General features: G+C 38.9%; 2 protein-coding genes across 2 annotated transcripts; one reads left to right on the forward strand and one right to left on the reverse strand.

The window, feature by feature from the left end:
* Positions 1–4,689: 4,689 nt before the first annotated feature.
* On the forward strand, positions 4,690–8,548 carry LOC122303383 (probable polygalacturonase). Its single transcript, XM_043115154.1, has 5 exons — positions 4,690–5,362; positions 5,869–5,989; positions 6,792–6,966; positions 7,253–7,323; positions 7,436–8,548. Exons 1-5 carry the CDS (start codon positions 4,898–4,900, stop codon positions 8,068–8,070), a joined length of 1,467 nt encoding a protein of 488 aa, XP_042971088.1. The 5' UTR covers positions 4,690–4,897; the 3' UTR covers positions 8,071–8,548.
* A 543-nt stretch (positions 8,549–9,091) lies between these two features.
* Positions 9,092–10,205, reverse strand: LOC122303384 (photosystem I reaction center subunit N, chloroplastic-like). The gene is made up of 3 exons (XM_043115156.1): positions 9,599–10,205; positions 9,392–9,517; positions 9,092–9,292 (listed from the first exon to the last, which is right to left on the reverse strand). Exons 1-3 carry the CDS (start codon positions 9,908–9,910, stop codon positions 9,203–9,205), a joined length of 528 nt encoding a protein of 175 aa, XP_042971090.1. The 5' UTR covers positions 9,911–10,205; the 3' UTR covers positions 9,092–9,202.
* Between the last annotated feature and the right edge of the window lie 1,858 nt (positions 10,206–12,063).

The raw sequence follows: 12,063 nt of genomic DNA on the forward strand, positions 1-12,063 counted from the left end.
AGCAGACCATATATGTAGTATGCCACTGAGCAGGATGGGGGTGGAGGATAGGATGATATGGGGACCCTCAAACAAAGGTGTGTTTTCAGTTAGAAGCGCCTATCATTTGGACAAGGAAAGGAAGCAAGCCATTTGTGGTGGTTTTTCCATGCAAAATGAGAGGAGAAGGAGTTGGGACAGTTTGTGGAAGTTAAATGTGCCTGAGAAAATCAAAATCTTCTTTTGGAAAGCAGCTAATGAATTACTGGCTACAAAAAGAAATCTTTTTGCAAGGAAAATTACTAGTGATCCTTTATGCCATATATGTAAAAGGGAGGAGGAGACAATGATGCATGTTATTTGGCAATGCCCAGCTGCTTGTGATGTATGGTCAGAACATTTAAAGAAACTGCAGAAGATGAAGTCAAATGAAGTTGATTTATTGGTTCTATGGGGGAAGTTAGGGGACTCACTTGATGAAGATGAACTGGAAATCACAGCAGCAGTTATGAGGGGGTTATGGCTGAGGAGGAATGAAAGCCTTTTTGAGAATAACTTTAAAAGCTCCTAGTCAAGTTTTAAGAACAGCAAAGAATGATATTCTCGAATTTCAGCAAGCACAACAGCTGATCAAAGCAAAGGACAGCAGGGTCAAGGAGGCTGGTGTTAGAACAAAAGGGTGGATAAAACCAGAACCAGGTTATGTCAAAGTCAATTGGGACGCAGCAGTCAGAAAGAAGGAAAAGAAGGTGGGCATAGGGGTGGTTATGAGGGATGAGGATGGAGACTTCTTAGTGGCTGTTGAAGAACAAAAGTCTCACATAGATTCACCTATGGTAGCTGAGGCATATGCTTTGTGGAGGGCTATGGAAACATGCAGAGAGCTTCGGTTCGTTAAGGTTGTTTTTGAGGGGGATGCTCAAGTGGTGGTTCAGGCAGTGAACTCGGCTACAGAAGAGCTATCATTCTATGGTAGTCTAGTAGAGGATATAAAAATTATACTAAAACAAAGGAATGGTTGGTTAGTACAGTATACAAACAGATCAAACAATGAGCTGCCATTTATTAGCTAAGGAAAGTCTATCTTTGCAGACTAGTTTGGTATGGATTGATAACATACCCGAGTGCATTAAGCAAATTGTTGATAGTGAGAGTTCATGTAATGATCAACTATGAATGAAAGTCAGTTTGTTCTTTTCAAAAAAAAAAAAAAAAAGACTTCTCCACATTTATAGATGATTTGATATGATATGTTAGATTATAAAATTATTTTATTGTAAAGTATATTTAACAGATCTCATAAAACTATATTAATTTTTAAATTTATTTTTATATAATCTCTTTATATATATAACAGTTCTCTTTAACAAAATTATAAAAGAAAAATGACAATTTTATCTATAAAAAAAATGTTTTAACTATAAATGTATCCATGCAAGCTCGCTCGAACACTCATAAATATTAACAAAAATATTTTTATAAAAATAAGTGTATATAAATTCACGTCACAGTGAACAAAGTTACAGAAGAAAAATGATAATTTTATCTATAAAAAAATAGGGCTGTTCATATGGGCCGGGTTTTACCCGGCCCAATTCGGAACCCGGACAAACCGGATTCCGATTAAGGGTACCGGCCCGGAATAATTCCGGGCCGGTACCCGCATCTTTAAATCCGGGTCTATCCGGCCCGGATGCGGTTTTAAAATCCGGGTACCGAATTTAAAACCGGTACCCGGGTTTAGTATAAAAACGAAATGTTTGTGGATGCCCTAGCCGCTCCCCCCCCCCCCCAAAAACAAACCCCTCGGGTTCACTACAGTCGATCTCCTCTCTCTGCTCTACGCTCTCTCTCTGGATGCCCTAGCCGCTCCCCCCCCTCCCCCAACCCCCCGGGTTCACTCTCAGACAGTCGATCTCCCCTCTCTGCTCTGTGATGGGGCGATGCCCTACGCCTCCTTTCCCCCGATTGACCTTCTCTCATCTGCTCTCTCTCTCTCTCTCTCTCTCTCTCTCTCTCTCTCTCTCTCTCTCTCTCTCTCTCTCTCTCTCTCTCTCTGCTCTGCTAAGCCCTAGCCCCTACCGAAATCTGTCTCTCATCTCTCTCTCTGCTATCTACGATGCCGAACGGTATGGGTATGCTTTCTTTCTTCTCTTTTTGTTGATTTTTGGTTTGTTTCGGTGGGAATTTTTTGAAGGTTTGAGTAGTATTTTTATGGGTTAGATCTGTTTAGTTGAACAAAGGAAAAAAAAAACATTTTTCTAAGCACTAGAAGATTGGGTTTGTTGCTATGTACATGTTTAGATTTGTTTAGTTGCAAAATGCTAGAGCCGTGGGTATCGAATCCAAGAAGGTTTTTTTTTTTTGTAAGTTCGTTTTAAAGTTTTTGCCTTTTGCTGCCCTGCTCAAAGATAGCATACTCCACAACAAACCCGAGTTGATTTTTCTTCGATCCTGATGTTTTTTAGTTGATATTTGAATTAGTTAAATGATTTTTTCTGGCAGCATATAAACTATTTTTAGGCGCCATGTATCATTTTGATAAACTGATTATTTATCTAATTCATGTGATGTAGATACACTAAACGAATTCAGGGTTTAATCAGATGAAAAATATGTCATGTTTATATGGTTTCTGAGATTTCTCGTAATAGGCTTGCTATATATATAATGCCTTAATAGGCTTGCATTGTGAACAGAGTCTACCAGGCTAAACTGGTACTCAAATCATGGAAGCCATGACTATTACTACCTGCCTGTAATGTACCCTTGGGATTACCGATTACTGTCTTGTATAAACAAGTTTAGTTTCTGTTATGTATTTCCAACATTTGCATTTGAGTTAGTCATATTAGAGTTCGTTTCAAGGCTTTAGGCCTATTTACCTGTACATATAATTCAGTTAGCTGCATGAAATATCCATTAGGAAATGTAACAAAGTGTAATGGTTTTCTTTGAGATTCTGAGCACCACCACCAAAAGTCAGGGCATTGATTTTCTTACCTATTTCTCTTTCCCTCATCTTTCAATTCAAACACAAACAACTAATCTCATGAAACAGGGACTACTACACACAATTGAACAGAACAACCAAGCCAAAAGAAAAATATGGGACTTGAACGATCAACTGACCCTTTTGGTTCTTTTTCTCTCTGCAATGTTGTGTTAACTTCGAGTGTTCCCATTTTCTTTAGACAAAATCTCTCCACATCCCTTATCATCTCTGCCATTGACATGAATATGTTATGAATTAGAAAGCATGGAAGCACTAGGTTTTTTATTTATTTTTCTGTACTTAATCTGAATGGAAGCATTAGGACTACCAGGACCTGAGACTGTAGGTTGCATCTCCCAGCTCAAATAGAAGACGTCAGGTAATATATTCACTGAATGTATATATGTGTTCATATATGTTTTCAATTTATTTGATAGAAAAGAAAATAAATTAATGTGCTCATTTAATTTGCATGCTAACAAACATTGCTAGAAAATTTGCACTTCCAAAATATATATATATTTTTTATTTTCCTTGCTAAGTAATATGGTTTTGTGATTTTAGGAGATTAAAAAAATTGTGGTCTTTGTAGGTGCATTCGAGAAGATTTTGGGCATCATCAAAGAGGAAGGAGGTTCAGAAGGAGGAGGTCTAGAAGATTTTTCAAAGTTGTGTTTTGTAATTCATATATTGTAATTTTGTGTTTGTTAATATAATGTGATGTATAAATACTAAATAATCTAATATGTAGTTTGCATTGTATGTTGCATGTAATATGGATATATTTTCTTTTTTGGTAAAAATTGAACAATGTTCAATGCGATAAAGCTTTTCAACATAATTTCTTGAAATATAGACTTTTAGGTAAAAAAACAAAATATGTTTTCGAAATTTTTTTATTAGAGAAAAATTTAACCAACCAAATGTTTGAGGTTTCTTAAAAAAAAAAAAAAAAAAAAAAAAAAAAAAAAAAACGGGGTTCAACCCGGAATCCGGAATATGGGTTTTGAAAAATCCGGATTCATTCGGGTTCCAGACCGGGTCTGATCCGGATTAAGGTGGTCCGGATTTTTGATCCGGATTTGACACCCGGGTTCCGGGCTAGGTATACCCGAATTTCCGGACTGGAACCCGGATGAATAGTCTTATAAAAAAATGTTTTTGACTATAAATTTTTTTTATAAAAATAAATTCACCTCAGTTTATAATTTGATGAAAACTAAAATAGCACAAAAATGACAGTCCAAATGTAGGCAGTCTTGGACTCTCGTCCTGTCCGGAATACTTAGCTCCCACGTGTCAGTGATGCAGTAAACTCAGCCATTCAGCAGCACACACATCCTACCAAAACCCCATTAATTTATTTTGTTCTCTTTTTAAAGAGGATTTGCAGAAGTCTCCCGTGAAGAGCGGCTCCTCTTCCTCCACCGCATTTCCGTCCACTTCAATCCTCTGCTTTCACCACCACGTTCATAACTCCCCTCACCCAATAGACTTCCGCCACGGTATTAAATAAAAATTCAACCAACCTACCTTTTAATACAGAATTATTCTATAACGGTGGTCTCTTCCTCACTCGATCTTTCCAAACCGGACAAACCGGATCGAGCCTTTGTTGGACTTTCCGAACTGGGCCCCACACATTTTCGGCTTCGCAAAACTCCACGTCCCCACCGCTAGAATACGCCAGCACGAGCGATACGCACCACCCACCCTAACCCCACCCTACCCCCTTGGGCCTTTGACCCTTGCTAAATTCTCCACCTTCACGTCCGCGTATTCTCCATATAATATCGCCACCACCTCCCAACACCATCTCCGGTGCGCGTCCGCTCACTATTCTGTCCATCGCCAATACACCCACGACATCTTCCTTCTTCTTTGTTTATAGTTCCGTTTTTTTTTTTTTTGGATTAGGGAATAATGAACTCTGAGAAGCCGTTATTCGGCGTGTTCACGGGTACCTTTATCAGGCCCCCATGGACGCCGTTGCTTCTGTTGTTCGGTCTCCTCGCGATCCTGACCCTTCAAATATTCTCGACCGACACCGTTTTTTCGGTATGGTGGATAACCGGATTGCCTGGAGCCGACGACGGATCGTCCGGCCCCCGTGACGTTTTGGGTGACGAGAGGAGCTGCGTGGGGTTTTTCAAACCCGTGCCGAGGAGAAAGGTAGTGATGTCAATAGCGGATTTCGGGGGAGTTGGTGACGGGAGAACGTCCAACACCGAATCGTTTCGGAGGGCGGTACGGTACATGCAGGGTTTCGGAGACAAAGGTGGGTCCCAGCTGAACGTGCCGAAGGGGAGGTGGCTTACGGGGAGCTTCAACCTCACGAGCAATTTCACGCTGTTTCTCGAAGAGGGCGCTGTAATTCTTGGTTCCCAGGCACGTATATAGTACAACAACTAATTACCAAATAGGTTTATTCTTCTTACTATTATTTTTTAGATGAAAAATGGAATACTCTGTGACCTGTGTGGTAACTTGGTGATTAAGAATGACCAGGACCAAGGAAAGGTAGTCTACTAATGGCTGTTTTCCATGAAAAAAAGGAGACTATTCTCCATGAGAAAGTTGAAATGGGCAACTAAAGGATGCTGCCCATATTTTTTCCTATGATACCGTATATCCATTTTGTTATAGTTTGAGTCTAGTGCTCTTTTTATTTAATGCGTGTATTTATTACCCAAAGACTAATACCAAAAACTAGGAGGAAGTATAATCCCAAACACGGAAGTTGGTGGGTGGGACAGGGTGCCAAGCTAGAATGCATAGCTGAATATTTTCTTTGGGGGGACAATAATTAATCAAGCTCAAATGCTTACTACCAAATGCTATTATACATAATGATTTTAGCAAGTTGGTAATCATCTTATTTCTCTTTTGTACAGGACCCAGAAGAATGGCCTATAATAGCGCCATTGCCTTCTTATGGAAGAGGGAGAGAGCGACTAGGAGGAAGACATGTAAGCCTCGTACATGGAGATGGTCTCACTAATGTTGTCATTACAGGTAACAAACAACTCCTTTCTTCTTTTCCCTGCTGTAATGAAATTCTTATTATTCTGGTATGTATGCAGTTTATATGAAAATGAAATCGCGTCTTTTTTTCTTGCAAATAAATTATCTTAATTTTATTTGGTAAATGCAAATAACAAGTAGGACTTATTGTGTGTTTTGAGTAAAAAAGGAGTCATTTGGAATATCTACTATTTATGAAGCCGATTAAAATTTATATAATTTACTAACACTTGAAACCGTTGTGGGTGAAAATTTAATTATTTTCATGTCGTTTTGTTTCCATGTCTCTGTGATGGTAGACGGAAAAATGCCTATATGTCTAATGAACAGCAGATTTTACCTAGAAATGATATCACTCTTAAATAAATTATTTGTTTAAATAACTACAGAGTGTTTTGTTTTCCGTTTATATATAATTTCGGTGGTGATGGAGGATCTAAAGAACTATTATCCTTTCTTATTTTATGTCTTTTTTGTTTGAAAATAACGATTTACTATATAATGTTGGTAGGTGTTATGTCATTTTTTTTAAGTTGTCATCGTAGCAACCAAACTCTGTCTGTAACCCTTCGTTTCCTTCAAAATTGCTTCTGTTCCATCAAGGGGCTATTGACATTTACAGGTTAGAAATAGTGTGTGCGAACAATTTGCAGCATCATTGATTCAATCGCAAGTTATAAAATATATTTGAATTTTCCTCATATATTCATTATTTATTTTTGAATGCATGCTATCTCATGCCTCCAACAAACAGATTATTTGTATCTGACCACTTGATTATTTTTTCTTGCAGGAGCAAATGGAACAATTGACGGCCAAGGGAAGATGTGGTGGGATCTATGGTGGAATAAAACATTAGAGCACACAAGAGGCCACCTCATTGAGCTATTGAACTCTAACAACGTTCTCATTTCAAATCTCACCTTCCTCAATTCTCCATTTTGGACCATTCATCCCGTTTACTGCAGGTTCAATGTCACCATATGTTTTCTTATTATCATGTTGTTTCTATTTTTTTCTCTATAAGAAATATGGCTATATAAGACTCATTTCAAATCTCACCAATTGTCCCAGAGGGCTCATCCCCTCCGGCTTTCTTTACTGTGAGTTGATATATGGACACTTGGCTATTGGATGCAAATTGAAACACTGATGTAATCTCATATAAAATAGAGAGTATTGATTTGTTTTCTGAACTGCTACTTTGATATGTTATACTTCAGATGTGCTAACTATTTATTCTATTTGTTTCAGTAATGTTGTTATCAAAGGCATGACAATCTTGGCTCCTCTCAATGCACCAAATACCGATGGTATCGATCCAGGTATCTTACTCGTTTCCTCATTCTCTTATATTCCTGATGCAGTGGACTGCCGATCCTTTTAGAGCAAAAGGGCATAAGAAATTTATCTTGAGCTTGAACGTCCAATTTGCAGACTCGAGCAACAATGTGTGCATTGAAGACTGTTACATTGAGAGTGGGGATGATCTTGTTGCAGTGAAGAGTGGTTGGGACCAATATGGAATCGCCATTGCCCATCCAAGCGCAAACATCATTGTCAGGAGAGTTTCTGGCACCACACCAACCTGCTCTGGGGTTGGAATAGGTAGTGAGATGTCTGGTGGAATTTCAAATGTAACTGTTGAGTATTTGCATGTTTGGGATTCAGCTGCTGGAGTGCGTATAAAGTCAGACAAAGGTAGAGGGGGATATATAGCAAATGTCAGTTTTAGTAACATAATCCTGGAAAGAGTCAAGATACCCATAAGATTTAGCAGAGGCTCTAATGACCATCCTGATGAAGGATGGGATCCCAAAGCTGTTCCTAAAGTAAAGGGCATTTTCATAAGTAACATGGTTAGTTTAAATTCAACAAAAGCCCCCGTACTGGAGGGCATCGAGGATGCATCATTTGAAGATATATGCTTAACAAATGTTACACTTCTTGGTATCTCTCGGTCCACAGCATGGAAGTGTGAATTTGTTTCAGGGTTTGCCAGTGAGGTGTTCCCAGTGCCATGTGCCCAGTTGCAGCACAAGGGATCTTCATCCTGGTGTTCATACTCATAGCTTTTTTTGGATACTTCCAGTTTCGTATATTCAGAAAAATTAGGTTTATTTGAAGGGGTTTCACTTGAACTACTCACCAGTCCTGCTTTGGGAGATTTAAATCAGCGATCTCATTTGGGCATGACTGCATTTGCATTGTGCAGTTCATATGAATTTGTTTTCCTGATATGGGTAAAGTGAGATATCATGCTGGTATACTGAAGAGTTTGATAGAGCACTGAAGATTCAATGTCAGCCTTCGAAGGTTTTATCTGATGATATCTGGGTTTTTTATGGTGAGTTCCAATTGCAATTTCTTCTTGGATTCTATTGTTGTTTTGCTATTACCCACATACTACACATTCAACTTTGAGAGAGACAGATAGAGCGAGCTAGGCTGAACTTGTACAGAAAATGCATAGGGGAAATGTAACATGTATAGTACTTAATAATTCTTTTCATTGATAAGAAGTTCATGTTATTATTTCAAAGTTGCCCATTTCATCTCCTTCTGTTTTCACTTGCCAAGGAGTCTGATTAGAAGAAAAACACTAAATTTTTGTCCAAAGTTGGATTTGGGACAATTGAGCAAAATATGTGGGGAGAGGAGCACCAGAAGATAATCTTATCCTTGTAGGCTTGTAGCCACTTTGAGAAGTATATTTTCTCAACAAAACTTAGAAGTTTGTCTCAGCTTCTGCAGATAAAACTTGAAACTTTTCATGATAGGAACATGAAAATTTACCGAGTGGATTATAGGCTTATTGAAAAAAAAAAAAATTTGATAAATGGCTACATACACAATTTGGGAATCAACTGGAATGATAACTCTGTCCTTCACCTGGCTTCGATGTGTAATTCGTTTAAAAATTCCCATGTGGACTAGCCTCTGCTCCTAAATTCTCTCCCAACAACTAAACCTTTAGTGACTCTTGGGATTGGTAAAGAAAACAATCACGGATCTGATTATGGACACGAAAGTCGCTTTAATTTTTACTGTCCATTCATGAAAATAAACAACGGATATTTGGAAAGTGCTGAATTTGAGAAAGAGCATTGCAAATCACACTTATGTAGTAGCGTTTCTTCAACAGAAATTTAGGTACATGTTAAAGGAAAGCACATGGTACGGAAGGGAAAAAGATTTCCCTCCTCACCATTTCCAGAAAACATTGGAGCCACACTTGTATTTGTCCTTCCCTTCACATTCCAGCTCCAAATCGTCAGAAAGAAATGGCACTTTCTACATCAGCCCAAAACAAATCGAGAAGAACCAGTCAAAGAAAACCCATAGTAAAAGGAAACCCAGAAAAAAATGATTCTAGTCATCGTCGAGACAAACCTTTTGCTTGGCAAGGTCTTGGCAGCCGGTGAAGTTCTCGGGGAACTTGCATGTGCCAAATTGAACTGTATAAGCTCGTGCAAAGTTTGCCCCACTCGTGGCCAATCTCTTCTTGTCATTCAGTTCCTATTACAACATTCGTGCTTAGTTTAAATTTCGTATTAGAAACCAATATAAGTAGCACTAAAACAAAGCTGCATAATATACCTTGTTCGCCTTACTCTTTTCAAGGTATTCTTCGATGACACCTGCATTGGCGGAGGAATTGGAGGCGGCGGCAGCAGTTGTAAAAAGGGCGGCTGTTAGGCCAAGCAATGCAGCCCTTCTTCCTTCACTCCCACTCGATTCTTTTGGTTCAGAAACTCTAACCTGTTGGGCCCTGATCACAGGCAACTTGAGACCAGCCACAACTGGGGATGCCACAGAAGGCATGGAAGCAAGCTTTGCATTAAGCTCGGGCGATCCAGCGCCCGAGATGGCATAGTTCCATGCCAAAACAGTAGAGTTCATGGCTGCCATGGATGCAGACTCTGATTGCACTAGGAAAGCAAAGTTCACTTTTTCTTTCCAATGAGCTAGGGAACAAAGGTGAAGAGAGGGTGGTTAGTGGTTGTTTTTTGGGTTATGGATATTTGATTAGGAGTGATCTGATAATGAATGCGATAATGGATAGTGGAGGGAGTGTGGATAAGGTGAGATTGCCTCACTCCTATTGGCAAGCTCTGTTCTCCATGCTGTGTTGGGCATTAGAATTTCTGTCGTGAGCTATATACTCTTGGCCCCACTTTGGAATCTCTTCAGCGAGAGGACAGAACAATTTATATCAGGGAATGAGCAGCCGTATCCAAACGACGGGGGATCATTCCCTTCCCCCCCCCCCCCCCCCCCCCCCCCCCCAAAACAACCACATCAAAACTACTGCCAAATAAAGGAATTGGAGAGTATGGGATTATTCAATATTTCCCTGTGGCGAAAATATATACAGGAGTTTTTCAGAAGTAATAGCTTCTTTTAATTTTCAATCAATTGAGATATTCTCCAATTCTTTGCCGAATTGAATTTTTTTTTTTTTTTATATGCTGGGGTGGGTCTAACGTGTTTCTCTCGTATAGAGACCAGATTATGCCATATAGTCCAAAGAATCTTGGCAAATTGAATAGTTTAGTATATAAGGATAAACATAATATTAAATACTTAGTGAGATTCATATTGTCCAAATACTCTATCAGGAGCATTAAATTTTGTAGAGCCCACATAATATCGTCTCTCTATCAGTAATGGTAAACACCACACTCTCATCTTATTTTCATCCTATTAAGTAAGTTGTAACTCATTTATTACCATTAGATGATAAAGAAACACACAATAAATGATCATTTAATTGTGATAAATGTGCCACATCATACTTAGTGGGATGATAGTATGGTGTATAGAATTTTTTCTTTAAAATTTTACTAGAAAATATTTTTTTTAAAAAAAGAAGAAAAATAATATTTATAATTATCGAGCATGCAAATCTCACACATTTAATAGAGTATATAAGATGTACACCGTAAGACTGTATCTAACGTTATTCTTTAAAATAAAAAAGCTTTAAACAAATGTTTGAATAACATGAAGCGTATAGGCAAAGGGAATGCCACTTCCGAAAATAATCTTAAGTCAGATTTGGTCTTATTGTTGAGAGGGAAGAAGAGGGTCCTCGGCCTGCAATGCAAGCAGAAGAAGTCACCAAGGCCAATTATGCCCTTAACTTTCCTCTCGCGATAACTTTTTAAATTTGTAAGTTGAATACAAACCCATAACTTTTTCGGTCCAAACCCATTATCACGTACGAGTGGACAAAGAGCATGGTGAAATTATCCAGTTACATTCTACACAATTCAAATCTAATCATGTTACTAATTAATCAATACAAATAGTTCTTTCACATAAATGTAATTTCAAATTGCAAATCCCAGTCGTAGATATTCAAAAAAAAACACTTTACATATAAATAGGGAGAGAGACTATTACTGGAGGAGATATTCGCATCTCCTTTGGGTTGGGCCTGATCAGGATACTATAGTCCCATCTAGTGGGCCCGGGAACCATCAATACGACCGGCCCGGCCACAATCTGTACAAGTAGAATGAGGGGTCATACCGGCATAGGAAATGTGTTGATGTGGATCGACAAGACCAACCAACCCTAACACTCCTTTGCAGGAACACCTTATGGAAAGACCCTGCCTCACATTTAAGGATCAAATCTGGGAAGTGGACAAAGATCGCAAACGACATTCATGCCCCTGACAAAGTGCATGAAAAGTGAGCACTCCGCACACCCGCCATCAAGGCACTACCCAGGGAACCATGCCGCATTAAAGACTATGGCCCGATACCTGTGTGTGAGACGCTAACCCTTGACACAGGGTACGAAATGTCCCCCTAATACCTAGTATAAAAGCCAAACACTGAGTAAAATTACAAACACATTCTCTTATTATGAAGGAATTCCTCTAAAGAATTATACTGATTTTGGCATCAGAGGTTCCATGAAACAATCCCAAACCCCCAGTTTCTTTGTGTTGCAGGTGACCGAGACTCGTTCCAGATTTGCAAAACACGTCAACAATTACCATTTCAGCAATTGTTCTATTAAGTACCACACCCTGCATTGATGAGAAAGAG

The sequence above is a fragment of the Carya illinoinensis genome, chromosome 3 (genome assembly GCF_018687715.1).
Source record: "Carya illinoinensis cultivar Pawnee chromosome 3, C.illinoinensisPawnee_v1, whole genome shotgun sequence".
Classification (NCBI taxonomy): domain Eukaryota; kingdom Viridiplantae; phylum Streptophyta; class Magnoliopsida; order Fagales; family Juglandaceae; genus Carya; species Carya illinoinensis.

Excerpts from the sequence above, each read along its gene's own strand:
- LOC122303383 (XM_043115154.1), top strand. The coding sequence starts at position 4,898 with ATGAACTCTGAGAAGCCGTTATTCGGCGTGTTCACGGGTACCTTTATC. Across the intron at positions 5,363-5,868 it reads CTGTAATTCTTGGTTCCCAG|GACCCAGAAGAATGGCCTAT; the intron begins GCACGTATATAG and ends TCTTTTGTACAG. Across the intron at positions 6,967-7,252 it reads ATTCATCCCGTTTACTGCAG|TAATGTTGTTATCAAAGGCA; the intron begins GTTCAATGTCAC and ends TATTTGTTTCAG.
- LOC122303384 (XM_043115156.1), bottom strand. The coding sequence starts at position 9,910 with ATGGCAGCCATGAACTCTACTGTTTTGGCATGGAACTATGCCATCTCG. Across the intron at positions 9,518-9,598 it reads AAAAGAGTAAGGCGAACAAG|GAACTGAATGACAAGAAGAG; the intron begins GTATATTATGCA and ends ATGTTGTAATAG. Across the intron at positions 9,293-9,391 it reads AAGACCTTGCCAAGCAAAAG|AAAGTGCCATTTCTTTCTGA; the intron begins GTTTGTCTCGAC and ends GGGCTGATGTAG.